This window comes from Neofelis nebulosa, chromosome 5 (assembly GCF_028018385.1).
Source record: "Neofelis nebulosa isolate mNeoNeb1 chromosome 5, mNeoNeb1.pri, whole genome shotgun sequence".
NCBI lineage: Eukaryota > Metazoa > Chordata > Mammalia > Carnivora > Felidae > Neofelis > Neofelis nebulosa.
In genome coordinates this window covers 88,083,802-88,099,892 of record NC_080786.1, presented here as the reverse complement: position 1 = coordinate 88,099,892, position 16,091 = coordinate 88,083,802, and the positions used below count along the sequence as shown (strand labels likewise).

Below are 16,091 nucleotides of genomic sequence, written 5' to 3'. Positions count from 1 at the left end.
TGGAGCATTCTCAGTCTGAGATGCACTCACTTTGAAGCAGAGAGACTCTTGTGGATGAAGATGTATACAAGTCCAACAGCAAGTAGGAACGTTTAGGAAAACAGAGTAACGATTTTGATTATTTAGCATGAATTACTTATTACAATAAATTTAGATTTATATGTGTATTATTTTTTTGCTCAGTCCTTGGAAATAATTAAGGAAAATTGCTAAGAAGTATACTGACTGACTCTAGTAACACAAAGTCATGTTAGTAGTCATCAATGTGGTTCAGAGCTAGTCCTCTAAGATTTTAGATACTTACACTTCTGAAAAATTTTAGAAAAATAATACTGAAGTCTGAGATGGGGAGATGGTAGCGTCATTTAGGCAATATAAAAAATATTAAACTTATTACCTGAGGTACACCAATTTTTCTGCAAGCTTCTAGGAAATTCTCCACATTCCGCCTGCATTTTGCCATTGTTAATTTAGGCTACAAAGAAAGGAAAATGTGGTGTTATTACCAAAGTTTTAAAAAATGTTTTATTTTAAAAATACTCTTCTCACAATTCCTTCATCAATTCAGCACTCTAGACCATAGGGTCAGCAAACTTTTCCTTAAAGGATTAGATAATAAATCTGTTAGTCTTTATGGCCATATGATCTGCTAAGAGCTTGAAAGCAACTGCAAACAATATATACGCAAAAAGGTGTTCCAGTAAAACTTCATTTACAAAAATAGGTGCTGGCCTTGGACCACAGTTTGTCACTCTGTACTTTAGACATTTTACTTTGATTTTTGTAAGGCAAGTGCTAAATACAGAGAAATTTTAGGGGGGATAGTTGTTTAATTTTTTTGCCATTTTAAAACAATATACGGTAAAGAAAATATGTAGGAATAGGAAGGAAATTACCCACAACCTCATCATTCAAATACAATCACAGTCAACACTTTGGTTCATTTTCTTGCAGCCTTTATTAAAAGAAGATAATTTTCTTAAAAAAAAATTTTTTTTAATGTTTGTTTATTTTTGGGAGAGAGAGCGAGCGAGAGAACGAGTACGAACGGGGGAGAGGGGGCAGAGAGGGAGACACAGAATCTGAAGCAGACTCCAGGCTCTGTGCTGAAGCTCAGAGCCTGACACAGGTCTTGAACCCACGAGCTGTGAGATCATGACTTGAGCCCAGGACACTTAACCGACTGAGCCACCCAGGTGCCCCTAGAAGAAGATAATTTTAGAAAACCAATAGCTTTTGCTCAGACATATGTTACAGATGCATCATGTCTCTATTCAATGGTAATACGAAAAGTTTTTAAACATTTATATTTTATTATTTTTTTAAAATTTTATTTATTTAGAAAGCACAAGCAGGGGAGGGGCAGACAGACAGAATCCTGAGAGAGAGAGAGAGAGAGAGAGAGAGAGAGAGAGAGAGAGAGAATCCCAAGCAGGCTCAGCACCACCAGTGCAAAGCCTGATAAGGGGCTTGAACTCCAGAACTGTGAGATTGTGATCTGAGCCGAAATTGAGTCAGATGCTTAACCGACTGAGCCACCCAGGGTCCCCAAACATTTCTATTTTAAAAGATTGGACTAAAGAACCTGTTTTCTGAAGGATGAACATTTCCCATAGGAGATTTCCCTAATTTCTAATTAGTAAGTTTGTTTTTCTGAACAGATCTCTTACTAAAAACAGAGTTGTATCACATGACCTAAAGTTGTCAAAAAGTTTTTCACCTATGGGTTATAACATAAGAAAGAAATATGAATTCCATTTCCCAGAATGTTTAACAAACTCAAGTGTTCAAATTCACGGACTGGTTTTCAATACGTTTAAGCATCAGGCATGGAAGCCAAATGTCTGCACAAACTCTGCCTTACAGTTTTCACACAGGTTAGCAGATGGAAGCCTTAACCATCTCTAGAAAACAAAGGTTTCATTTGTGAATACCTGGACTTTCTTCAAAGATGGAATATGATACTCCATCATGAAAAGAGGGGAAATGTGATAAATACATGATAGTGTTTGAAGCAACTATTATAATCTAAACCTCCAAGAGGCAGCAGGGGCTAGGATTGACTTTATTATAAAAAATAAAAAGGTGGGAGGGGACCCCGGGTGGCTCCGTTGGTTAGGCGTCTGACTTCAGGTCAGGTCATGGTCTCGCAGTTGGTGAGTTCAAGCCCCACGTCAGGATCTGTGCTGACAGCTCAGAGCCCGGAGCCTGCTTCGGATTCTGTGTCTTCCTCTCTCTGCCCCTCCCCTGCTGATGCTCTGTCTCACAATACTAAATAACGTTGGGGCTCCCGGGTGGCTCAGTCAGTTAAGCAGCCGACTTCGGCTCAGGTCTCACAGTCCGTGAGTTTGAGCCCCGCGTCGGGCTCCGTGCTGACAGCTCAGAGCCTGGATCCTGCTTCGGATTCTGTGTCTCCCTCTCTCTCTGACCCTCCCTCGTTCATGCTCTGTCTCTCTCTGTCTCAAAAATAAATAAACATTAAAAAAAAATAATAATAATGTTAAAATTAAAAAAAAATAAAAATAATAAAATAATAAAAAGGTGGGATGAAAGGAAAATAATAACTAAAAAAATATTTTAAATATTTTATTTTTTTAAGTAATCTCTATGTAGACCCAACATGGGGTCTGAATTCACAACCCCGAGATCAAGAGTCATAAGCTCAGACTTCAAGCTGTATTACAAAGCTGTAATCACCAAGACAGTATGGTACTGGCATAAAAACAGACACACAGATCAATGGAACAGAATAGAGAACCCAGAAATGGACCCACAAACGTATGGCCAACTAATCTTTGACAAAGCAGGAAAGAACATCCAATGGAATAAAGACAGTCTCTTCAGCAAACGCTTATTGGGAAAACTGGACAGCAACATGTAGAAAAATGAACCTGGACCACTTTCTTACACCATACACAAAAAGAAACTCAAAATGGATGAAAGACCTAAATGTAAGAAAGGAGAAAGCAGGCAAAAACCTCTTTGACCTTGGCCGCAGCAACTTCTTACTCAACACGTCTCCGGAGGCAAAGGAAACAAAAGGAAAAATGAACTATTGGACAAAATAAAAAGCTTCCAAACAGCAAAGGAAACAATCAGCAAAACTAAAAGGCGACCGAAGGAATGGGAGAAGATAGTTGCAAACGACATATCAGGTAAAGGATTAGTATCCAAAATCTATAAAGAACTTATCAAACTCAACGCCCAAAAAACAAATAATCCAGTGAAGACATGGGCAAAAGACATGAAGAGACACTTCTCCAAAGAAGACATCCAGATGGCCAACCGACACATGAAAAAATGCTCAACATCACTCATCATCAGGGAAATACAAATCAAAACCACAATGAGATACCACCTCACACCTGTCAGAATGGCTAAAATGAACAACTCAGGCAACAACAGATGTTGGCGAGGATGTGGAGAAAGAGGATCTCTTTTGCACTGCTGGTGGGAATGCGAGCTGATGCAGCCACTTTGGAAAACAGTATGGAGGTTCCTCAAAAAAATAAAAATAGAACTACCCTATAACCTAGCAAATGCACTGTATCCAAGGGATACAGGCATGCTGTTTCGAAGGGACACATGCACCCAATGTTTATAGCAGCTCTATCAACAATAGCCAAAGTATGGAAAGAGCCCAAATGTCCATCAATGGATGAATGGATAAAGAAGATGTGGTATGTATATATATATATATATACACACACCCACACCCCCCCCCCCACACACACACAACGGAGTATTACTTGGCAATCAAAAAGAATGAAATCTTGCCATTTGCAACTACGTGGATGGAACTGGAGGGTATTATGCTAAGTGAAATTAGAGAAAGACAAATATCACATGACTTAACTCATATGAGGACTTCAAGATACAAAACAGATGAACATTAGGGAAGCAAAAATAATATAAAATCAGGAAGGGGGACAAAACATAAGAGACTCTTATGGAGAACAGAGGGTTATGGGAGGGGTTGTGGGAGGGGGGGATGGGCTAATTGGGTAAGGAGCATTAAGGAATCTAGTCCTGAAATCATTGTTGCACTATATGCTAACTAGCTTGGATGTAAATTAAAAAAAAAAAAAAAAAAAGTCATAAGCTCCACCAACCTGAGCTAGCCAGGCACCCCAATAATAATTTTTAAATTTCAAATTGAAAAACTTTCAAAAAGGTCCAGAAAGAGGATAGGCATTAGGTTTCCAGAAGAGTACCCATTCTTTCCTATGCCAAGTTCTTCTATCATCGAAGTAAAAAAGTCTGTTGTTTTGGCAGTGTCTGGGTGGCTCAGTCAGTTAAGTGTCAGACTTCAGCTCAGGTCATGATCTCACGGCTCATGAGTTTGAGCCCCACGTCAGGCTCTGTGCTGACAGCTCAGAGCCTGGAGCCTGTTTCAGATTCTGTGTCTCTCTCTCTTTTTCTCTCTGTGCCTCCCCCACTTTTACTCTGTCTCTCTCAAAAATAAATGAATATTAAAAGAAATTTTTTTTAAAAAGTGGTTTGTTTGTTTTTTTTAAAGAGTGAAACAGTAGAATCAGGACCTACTTAACATAAGGAGGAAAACAGCATGGGGGTTCAAATTGGCTAATTCAAACTGGGGCTGGGCTCCTTCATCCTCTTCTACTTTTTACATGTGAAAGAGCAAGGTGCTCCCTGCACAAGTGATGCTGTGGTCTTCTCAACTCCTGGCTAAAGAGGGAGGTAAGGTGAACTGATGCATAAAGAAAAAGTTACTGTGGTGAAAGCTATCATGACAAGGGCTTAACTTTAAGGGAAGTTGGGCAAATTAAGAAAACACAAGACAACTGCTTTTCACTTAGGAGAATTTTTCATTGGCTAGAAATTCTCTCTCCCTATACCAGCTTCCCTGTCTGCCTGTAAAAATGGAAGTAGAAACAATGTAATTAGCTTCTCCTGTTACCAACGGACCTTAGCTAAGCAAATCAGGATCTTGATCTGAGTCTGGGAGAGAAGGCTGGGGATGTGCACACAGGGCACCATGGACTCTACAAAAGAAGGGCCCCTACACTTCTGAAACTCTACCATTCAGATGCCAACATCTATGCAGGGGAGAGTGAAATAGGTCTGACTGCGTAGGTAGAAAAACAACTTGGTTTCCATGCAAAAGAAAGGCTAAAAAATGGAGGTCATGTCACTAAGTTAAAACTGGTTCAGGAATCACCGCCATCTCAGAAAAAAGGAAAAGAAAAGGTCAGTCAGAATAGTGATCATGGAGACTAACTCAACATTACCTCCATGAAGACTACTAGCACCTTAAGACATAAAAGATGTCTGTGTTTGTGTGGAGAGGGGGAGCAGATGGGGGTGGGAAGCAGAATAGAAACTTCCTTTGAGATTTTCCCTGTAGACAGTAGAGCTCTGACTGATAAAGGTGAAGAGGAATGAGGAACAATCAATCAGCTCTCTTCCTAGCCATTTCTTCCTTTAGCATATATCTCATTTCCAGGGATGTAGACCAGTATTTCATAACTACAATCAAACTCCTTATGGTCTGATGAAAGTTGTGAATCTTTTCTTGAGAAGAATACACATGCATGCAAATTGGGGAGTTCATGGAGCCCTAAAAGTGCTTGTTCCCAGGCTACAAATCCCTGCCTGTATGTGTCCAACAGAATAGCTAGTCAAAAGGACCCATTAGCTAGACTCCCTATCACTCTGGAGTGCAGAAGGACTCATGATTTTGCCTTAAGTCAAATCTCGGAGAACCTGCTATTCCCAAAAGCTTCTCCAGAAGTTTGGATGACATAACATATGGTTTTAAATAGCCGTGCATAGCCTGTTCTAATTCTTTAATGAACAACCTGATCTGAATAGAAATCTTATGTAGGTTTTGCAGAAGAAGATTTCAACAAGAGCATAACCTATACCTAAAGGAGTAAGAAATAAACAATTTCACTATTCTGAAATTTGAAATGATTCAGAATTTTTATAGGTTATCTACCTTGGTGATATGGTTCCTTCAGTGAGCTGTCATATTACAATATTTGTCATGATTTTTGATATGATTTACTAGTGCACTTCTAAGAATGTTAACTGTACTCGTAACACCTATGCCTATTAAACAACCAAACAGCAGTTTACCACCCTGAATGTGCCCCATCTAGTCTGAAATGCTTGGACATGAGACCTCTCCTTACAATAAGGGTCATTTTTTTGAATTGGGTGAAAGAAATTATGGTTCTTAGAATATATCACGAAAGTGTTGTTTTTTTCTTAAAAAATCTTTATTTTTGAGAGAGAAAGAGAGAGAGAGAGAGAGAGAGACAGATAGAGGATGAGCGGAGGAAAGGCAGAGAGAGAGGAAGACACAGAATCCGAAGCAGGCTCCAGGTTCCAACCTGTCAGCACAGAGCCCGACACGGGGCTTGAACTCGTGAACTGCGAGATCATGACCTGAGATGAAGTCGGATGCTTAACCAACTGAGCCACCCAGGCGCCCCTCAAGAAAGTGTTTTTTAAGTTATATACTCACAGTGGTAATTAGGCAGTTCTCAAAGAATTACAATAAATCACCATGTTTTAATGCAACCATAAAGAAACTGCTATGGTTTTTCATTTGTATATGGCTTTAATTTTATATTCTCCTTACAAAAAACTTCCAAGAAAGTAAGTTACAAAGCTCTCTGTGTGGTCAAAAGAACAAAATAAGGGAAGTGACAATCTAATATGAAGGAAGGTAATCCATAGAAAAGAAAAATAGATGTAAATATTTATACTGAAATCTAGTACCGTAACAGAAATCCCATTAACACAATACCGATTTACTCATAAAATCATTATCACAATTTCAAAGTAGGGATTTTTGGTTTTGTTGGGGTTTTTTGCTTTTAATTAAAATACTGGACAATCTTTAACTGGTTGGCTCAAAGTCCATTTTTTTACCCCCAAATATTATAATTTGGGAAGTTTTAACATTTACATGTTTCTCCTTTTTTTAACATTTATTTTGAGAGAGCAAGTGAGAGAGTGAGTGGGGGAAGGGCAGAGAGAGAGGGACAGAGAGAATCTCACACTCTGGGCTGTCAGTACAGAGCCTGATGTGGGGCTTGATCTCACAAAGTGTGAGATCATGTCCTGAATCAAAATCGAGAGTCAGGTGTATAACCAACTGAGCCACCCAGGTGCCCCGAAAAGACCTCTTTTGATTTTTTAAAAAACGTTTATTTATTTTGAGAGACAGCACATGCAGAGAGAGAGAGAGAGAGAGAAAATTTCAAGCAGGCTCCGCGCTGTCAGCCTAGAGCCCAACTTGGGGATCGATCCTACCCAACCGTGAGATCATGACCTGAGCCGAAAGCAAGAGGCGGACACTTAACTGACTGAGCCACACAGGCGTCCCTGATTTTGGTTTTTTAAAGAGGAATTAATGTTAAGAGATTGGACTGCTTGTAACTCCTCTGTACCTTCTGTTCTCACACTTGATATGTACTCAATGCATAGGAGTTAAGTTTTGTTGTTGATTTCACTAGCAAGTTTTAAATGCTCTCATCTCATGTAATACCTATATTTCTTTGACTAAAAGCAGGTCCATGTGTTTCATTTCTTTAGGCAGTTAAGTATTTGTAAAATAGTTTTATTTTTTCTGTATGTATTTTACATTCTTACGTGGAGGCACTGTGCTCTGGTAATCAAGGTAAAGAACCTCAGTCACCGTTATTCTCAAACTCCCCTTTTTGCATTGGCTGCTTGCTACTTTGTATGTATCTCCTCTGGAAATGAAAAGTGACAGATTTGTCCTTTTTAAAATTATTCTTAAAACATTTTTTTTCTTTAATCCAGTTGACAGAATCTGGGAAGAATGCAAAGTATGAATAAACCCTTTCCTTACTGGTGTTGCCAAACAGCACAATTCCTATTCTATTAATCACCACCTTTAGGACCAACAGCAAGTCTTTCAAGTCTCTGAGAGCACAGCGGACTTTGGTAGTGCTGTTCTTCTCTGCCTTTCCTAAACAAAACTGAAGGACTATTTTCAGGGGTCACTAAATAAAAAGTGGCTGCCGATTTTCCTTAGAAGCAAATGCAACATGCTACCTGTGGATGTGCTAGAGGGGATACGGCCACATCATCACCCTTGGGACTTTGGTAACAAAGCAGCTTTTGTAATTAGAAGAATACAAGGTCCTTGAGAGAGATAAATGATTTGCATCTGGAGAGGTAGCACGTTGGATATCCAAAAGTGGCCATCTATAGGCCTAGATACAACTGCAATTTGAGTAAAGAATTTGTAACAGGAAGTGCCTGCTAAATAACAAATGACCAGAAAATGAGATGAGGTCAAGCTTTTTGAAAGGTTAGACAATGTTAAGCATGTTACAAATGAACAGTATCCAGGGGCATCTGGGTGGCTTAGTCAGTTAAGTTGATTTCAGCTCAGGTCATGATCTCATGGTTTTGTGAGATGGAGCCACAGGTCAGGCTTTGTGTCCTTCCCCTGCTTGCATGTGCGTGCTCTCTCTCTCTCTCTCTCAAAATTAATAAACTTAAAAAAAATGAACAGTATCCATTCACAATCATCAAAAGAGGGTGTTACAACAATAACTATTAAATGCAATGGGAACCTTCATTATATCCTGGTTGTGTGTGTGTGTGTGTGTGTGTGTGTGTGTGTGTGTGTGTGCGCGTGCGCGCTGGGTACAGGGAGAGGAGAGAGCACAGCTATGAAAGATAGTTTTGGAACAACTGGGGAAATCTGCATCTAGATTATGGATGCTGTTGGTGTTTCACCCAGGGACACATCAGCTAGCCTGTGCATCCATCCTAGTCTGGGTTGGCTGTTAGTGGCTTACTACATCCCCTTCTCAGTTTCAGCCTGATCCTACAGGAAGCACTGGAGTGTGAATCACATCTCACTCCCATCTTGAGGCAGGAGGGCTCAGCTCCTATGTCAGTCATTGGCTATGGGCTACAGAGAAGAGCAAGGTGGACTGGGACAATTCTCTGAAATATTTAGAGAGTAAAGCTCCATAATATCTGCAACTAAACAGTACAATTAAAACACACATACACACACACATACACACATACACCCAAATATAGGCAAAGCAACACTGCAAAATGAAATAAATGTCAGGTCTAGGTAGATGCTTTAAGACTGTTTCTTGTAGGGCACCTGAGTGGCTCAGTCGGTTTAGTGTCTGACTTTGGCTCAGGTCATGATCTCATAGTTCGTGAGTTCAAGCCCCATGTCGGGGTCTGTGCTCACGGCTCAGAGCCTGGAGCCTGCTTTGGATTCTGTGTCTCTCTCTCTCTCTATCCCTCTCTCTCAAAAATGAATAAACATTAAAAAAAAAAAAAAAGAAGAATGTTCCTTGTATTATTATTTCAATTTTCCTCAAAGTTTGAAATTTTTATAATGAAAATTTGAAGGGGAAAAAACTTGTTCTTTCTTCTGTGGGTTGTCATCCTGATACTGACTTCTGACTTCTATATCTGACCAGCAGTCAAAAGAAAACCTGCCAGTCATCCTGAATGCATCCTTGTTTTCTACCCACGGTTGGTCACTAGATATGTCAGTTCCACTCCCAAAATAGATTCATCATTCTAAACTGCAATTATAATCATATTTCTCCCCCCAAATTCTTTGTTTCTTCACTGTCTACACTAAGATAAACATCTAACTCTTTGACACGGCACATAACATCATTGTCACATGGCTCTTGGCTTACCTCTTCAGCTACATCTCCCACCATTTACACCTACAATTTTGTGCATCATCATCCTAAACAACTTATGAGTTCCTTGACCATACCATGATCCTCCCTATCTTTTGAATCTAGGCATATTATGCTGGCAAATTCCTTTTTTTTTTTTTTTTTTTAATAATCTTCTCTGTCATTGTTTTTTTAAAAAGTAATCTCTATGCCCAGTGGGGCTTTAACACATGATCCCCAGATCAAGAGTCACATGCTCTATAGACAGAGCCCGCCAGGCGCCCCTATGCTGGCAAATTCCTACTCATACTTTAAGAATAGTTCAAATTTGACCTCCTCTAAGCAGGCTTTCCTGAACTCTCCAGGCAGAGTTAAGTGGTCCTTTTTTTGTATTCCTATAGCAACTTCTTGCATACCTCTCTTATAACATTTATCACAGTTATTAATAATTGATTACATGCCTATTTTTTCTCTAGTAGAAAGTAGACCCAGGAAGGCAGGGACTGGATTATTCATATTTGTATCCCTAGCATTCTGCATAATACCTGCCATTGTACATAATATATGTCTCATGAATAGCCAATGGGTTTTTTTTAGTAGTATATACTTACTACAGCTGGTGAGGGGACATGGATGCTTGGGACAGATCGAGGCCGCACATGATTGGCCAAATGGCAAAGAACAACACCATCGGTTAGAGCTGCTCCCAGATCACAAGGCAGTGATACTTTCAACCGGTACTCAATATGCTAGAAGAGCAGGAAAATGCGTAATACGTTAACTGATGTGGCTGACACAGGACGTAATGGAGTTACAATGAAATACTATAATTAAGAATCAAGATAAAAAGCAAATAACTTAAGTACCACAATCCCTATTTTATTTGTTTATTTATTCATTTTGTTTTTGAGAGCAGGGGAGGGGCAGACGGAGAGGAAGAGAGAGAATCTTAAGCAGGGCTTGATCTCAAGACTGTGAGGTCACGACCTGAGCCAAAAATCAAGTCAGATGCTTAACTGATTTAAGCCACCCAGGCACCCCAAGTACCACAATCCCTATTTTATCCTTCCATCCTAAGTCAGTAACTCAAGGAGAACTAATACATACATATGGTGGCCAGGCCACAGTGGTGCAAAATATTACATGAGAAATTCATTTACAATTTTTATGCTTAAAAATATAACAGAACTAGATTCTGACAATTCCAAAATAAAACACTATATGTAAGTGTGATATATATATGTGTACATACATATAAATTATTAACTACTTTTACAAGATTTCTGTACATGAGGCAGAAAAAACTTTTAAGTGAGCAGGGCTAGGGATTGAGCTTTATAGAATAACCCATCTCATTTTCCTAGCAAACAGATGAAAAGAATGCCCTTAATAGCAGAATCTCTTTTACATCTACCACACGGTGGGCACTTGTTGATTCTATTAAAAATTTTAAGTCAAATGAACAAGTGATTGCAGGGTTATGCGCTCTAGCAGTAACAATGTGAAAGTATAATTCAGAGGTAGTGTACACACTTTCCGTAGTTGATCCATTAATTCCAGCTCTTCTTCTCTCTGTCTTGAATTGGGTCTTGTTATGGGATCTGCAGAGTCAGTGGGAGGTGCAGAAGATGAAAGAAGGGGTGAAGCATGACCTAAAAAAATATGAATATGTAAGACAGAAAGGCGACTGCTAGTGCTGGAAAAATTCTCAGCTCCACCTGATCACAGGTTCCTTACAAGTGTAGCACTTTTCACTTCTGCACGGACTCTTTAAAAAAAGTTTCAAAATTTCACATATTAAAAAAAAAAAAAAAAGTTTCAAATTATGAAAAGTTTCAAATATACACAACAATAGGGAGAACAGTGTTAAAAACTACCAAATGTCCATTATCCACTTAGCTCAACTCGTTTTGATTAAAAATGTTTCCATTGAAAAATAACACACATACAGAAAATTATGCAAATCATAAACAACTCAATAAATTATCACAAAGTAGACACAATCAGGTCAATAAATGCAATTATTACCAACACCCAGAAGGCCCTCTCATGACACCTACCCATCAGTACCTAACGGTTACTTCCAACAACACAGGTCCTAGCTATGGACTTCTTGATTTGTAATACCATAGATTAGTTTTGTCTAGTTTTGAACTTTCTATAAATGAAGCCAAATATATGTATGTATGCATGCTTTTGTCTTCTTTTGATCGACACTATAAGATTTATCCATATTGTATGTATTAATTGGTTCATTTTTATTGCTTATACGGTATCCCATTGTACAAACACACCACAATTTTTTACCCATTGTATCAGTCATGGACATTCTGTTTGGGGCTATCATGAATAAATAATGTTGCTATAAATATTTTTGTAAGTATCTTGGGGTATATATGCTTACACATTTCGGAAAGCAAACTGCTGGTGATAGGACATACAAGTGTTCAGTATTATTAGATAATGGAAACAGTTTTCCATACTAGTTTACAATCCTATATGCAGTGTGTCTCTGGTTTGATTTTAAATCTGTGAGGGCATCTATCAGTTACACTCAAAGTTGTTATTTTTTATTTGAAATGTTTGTTTCTACTTCCAGGTAACTTCTTTGGAGGCCAGGCAGATGTATATTAACTAAAAAACTAAAAAGTAGATTTAAAAAAAAAAGAATTACTGATTCATTTCTTTAGGAACACATAAAATAGCTTTTATCAATAGAAAAATCTGAAAAAGAGCTCATTACAGAGAGAAGGAATATTCCCTAAAGCCTGAAAGAGTGTTTTATTTGTTCCAACCTATAACCTCCTTTGGGTAGTGCTAAGAAACCCTAGTTAAATTGAAACAAGATTCTCCTGCCTTTTTTTTTTTTTTTAATGTTTATTTTTGAGAGAGAGAGAGAGAGAGAGAGAGAGAGAGACAGAGAGAAACAGAGAGCAAGCAGGGGGAGGGCAGAGAAAGAGGGAGACACAGAATCTGAAGCAGGCTCCAGGCTCTGAGCTGTCAGCACAGAGCCTGATGCGGGGCTCAAACTCATGAACCATGAGATACATCATGATGTGAGCCAAAGTTGGACACTTAACTGACTGAGCCACCCAGGAGGCCCAAAGATTCTCCTGCTTTAATGTTAGTGAGATCAAAGTTTAAAGCTTTTGCCAAAGTGACGTCTCAGGGTAGAAGTTTAAAAGCATACAGCAAGCATAGGGGTGCCTGGTTGGCTCAGTTGGTTAAGCGTCCAACTTCAGTTCAGGTCATGATCTCACGGTTCATGGGTTCAAGCTCTGCATCAGGCTCAGTGCCGACAGCTCAGAGCCTGGAGCCTGCTTTAGATTGTGTCTCCCTCTCTCTGCCCCTCCTCCCCTGCTCATGCTTTGTCTCTCTCTCTCTCTCTCTCTCTCTCTCAAAAGTAAATAAACATTGAAAAAATAATAAAATAAAAGCATACAAGTTACTGTCATTATATAACACACCCACCCCCCCCTTCTTAGTCACTATGACCTACCTTTATTTGCTTCTGCCCTGACAGCTGCTCGGTAAAGGAAGCTTTCAGGGCGCTGGGCCTGGTTTCTCTGAATAGCAGCAGGAAAAGAATATGCAGGGGAATGATGAACTACATCAGCATGGAAAAGCAAAATAAGATTAAAGGAGATGGAAAAAAATTAAATATAACAGACACATGTCACAAGTTCAATAAATGACATAAAGATCAAATTAAACATGATAATGATATAAAGTGGTAATTTTGTTTATTAATATAAAATCTAGTACAGAAAAGTAACCTTGAAATCAGGAAGGCTGTTTGCAGTTTTAATTGTCATGCTATTTTTGGTATGTTAATAAAGGCAGAATGAGTGTTAATATATTGAATAGATTCTCTTGCAAACCTATAGCCCTGCTAGCTCATGTTCATTTGTTCATATCAAATGCTTGAAGAGGTGACCAACCAGTTGAATTAAAAAATGGAAAATGTGCAGGAAGTTCCCAATTGTGGGTCTGATTTCTCATCTCAGAAATGGAAGTCACAGTTCTCTGAGAGAGGTAATTTATCAGGAAAATCCTGGTAAAGAATTACTCTTGATGTGGTTAATTGTACCTTTGTGTCTATTATTACCTGTTTCTGTTGTAGGTGAACTTGATATGGTATTAGATCTGTCATCGTTCTGTAGAGAAATGGAGATATATCAATAATTATTACTCAAGAAGAGCTACTTTCCACATTTATGATTACTTTGGGATAAAAGAAAAAATCATGCAAGTCTCTTTTAAAATTAAGTCTAGAAATGAGAATTTGGAGTAAGGGTTGATTTTGTACATTTTTTTTAAGGCCAAACTTTTTACTTACTTCTGTAACATGAAAAGTTTATATAATGCATTCTCTAAAGATAGTTCTATTATATAATAGGTCTTTCCTATGACTATGAAAAGTGATCATCCTAAGGCAGAAAATTTCATTGGGAAATGTATAGGGGAGAATAATTTCATTTTATAATTTCATTTTCTGGTATAGTTTCTAAAGTATATTTCTCCACCTCTGGAGAGTAAAATTTAATGTATTAAAAAAAATGATGAAGATTTCTTCATTTCTGTTAGGAAATAAAGTGTTTAAAGATAGATAGCTGTATTTCCAGACTAACATTTAAGTCCAAGATATTTTTACTTCATTGACCAAAGAGAACTATAAAAAGGGGGAAGAGCTAGCTTAACATGTATAAAGTTTATCTAAAAAAAGAGAAATGTAATTAAGCTCATTTAAAAAGAAGTGTTGGTTGGATGGGTTAAAGACACTGAAGACTTGGCAGAGGAGTAGAATCAAGAAAGGTTAGAGTAACAATATTCAAGGCCTCAACATCTAGGCCCAATAAATTAAACATATTATAACTTTATTTAATTTTTTAATGTTTATTTACTTTTGAGAGAGAGAACAGGGGAGGGGCAGAGAGAGAGGGAGACACAGAATCCAAAGCAGGCTCCAAGCTCTGAGCTGTCAGCACTGAGCCTGATGTGGGGCTCAAACTCGTGAACTGCGAGATCATGACCTCAGCCGCAATCAGACACTTAACTGACTGAGCCACCCAAGTGCCCCTAACCGAATGATTTTTTTTTTTTTAATTCTTTTTTAATGTTTATTTATTTTTGAGACAGAGAGAGAGCATGAATGGGGGAGGGGCAGAGAGAGAGGGAGACACAGAATCGGAAGCAGGCTCCAGGCTCTGAGCCATCAGCCCAGAGCCTGATGCGGGGCTCGAACTCACGAACCGTGAGATCGTGACCTGAGCTGAAGTCGGATGCTCAACCGACTGAGCCACCCAGGCGCCCCATGATTTTAAAACACAGAGGTACATACATCTGCTCCCATGCTTTTTTCTCCCTTTTGGTTTTAATATTTTCAGAAATCTGTTCTCTCTAGTTGGGAGCTGGGCAGAAAAAATTAATTATGATAGGGAATTTGTTAACATTCATGCATATATACACACATACACAGAAGTCATGCTGTTGAGAAGATTCTTGGACTGATCTGGAAGACAATTTCATGGTAACAGTTCCTTGATTTGATACTCTTTGGCTGAAAATTTATAAAGTAAGCCAAGCTGTTGAGTGAAGCAATGTATTACATCTTCATTAGTGAAAAAAGATTATGTTCATCAAGCTTATAGATGCAAATATGCTAAGTTTAGGATGTTGAAAAGAAATGAAAATTTAAATAACAAATTTAAAATAAGAACAACAGGGGCGCCTGGGTGGCGCAGTCGGTTAAGCGTCCGACTTCAGCCAGGTCACGATCTCGCGGTCCGTGAGTTCGAGCCCCGCGTCAGGCTCTGGGCTGATGGCTCGGAGCCTGGAGCCTGTTTCCGATTCTGTGTCTCCCTCTCTCTCTGCCCCTCCCCCGTTCATGCTCTGTCTCTCTCTGTCCCAAAAGTAAATAAAAAAAAAAAAAAAAAAGTTAAAATAAGAACAACAAAAAAAAGATATAATAAGAGCGGCAAGAACTAATAAAAAGAACGAACAAGAAAATGAGGCGAAAACGATATCTTTGCAAGGAAACAAAAAAGAATATCCTTATTTTCAAGAAATATGAGACAGAAAGGAGAAAACTAGTTAGCCCAACAGAGACCTAGTCAAGGGTCAATGGTACAAACAGGAAAACATAAACAGTAGAGATTATTCCAGATATAGAGGGAAAATATACATTTTTTAATTTAAAAAGACTAATAGGAGTTAGGCTAGAAATTTAATATTGCAAAAAAGAATTAAGCTAACAGGCAACTCTATTAGACGAGAAGGAAAAAGTGAAGCAAACTGCACTGAATGGCAACAAATTTCTCCACCTCTAGAAACATCAAAAAGGTAATACACAGCTGTGTGTAAAGAAAAACAAAGCCAGAATAGAGGCAACTTGTAAAATGGTGATTTTTAAAATGT

At 38.5% G+C, this 16,091-nt stretch overlaps 1 protein-coding gene across 10 annotated transcripts in view; it reads right to left on the bottom strand.

The window, feature by feature from the left end:
* Positions 1-16,091, bottom strand: part of LRCH3 (leucine rich repeats and calponin homology domain containing 3) — a 147,772-nt gene that overhangs the window by 35,544 nt on the left and 96,137 nt on the right. For all 10 annotated transcript variants that reach the window (XR_009262123.1, XM_058731046.1, XM_058731042.1 and 7 more), the window contains 5 exons: positions 13,783-13,831; positions 13,174-13,281; positions 11,208-11,326; positions 10,286-10,423; positions 398-475 (listed from right to left, as the gene is read on the bottom strand). Coding sequence is in view for 9 of the 10 variants with exons in the window: in XM_058731046.1 (XP_058587029.1) it covers positions 398-475; positions 10,286-10,423; positions 11,208-11,326; positions 13,174-13,281; positions 13,783-13,831 (492 nt within the window). In the remaining variant the exon portion in view is untranslated. The remainder of the gene's footprint in view (positions 1-397; positions 476-10,285; positions 10,424-11,207; positions 11,327-13,173; positions 13,282-13,782; positions 13,832-16,091) is intronic.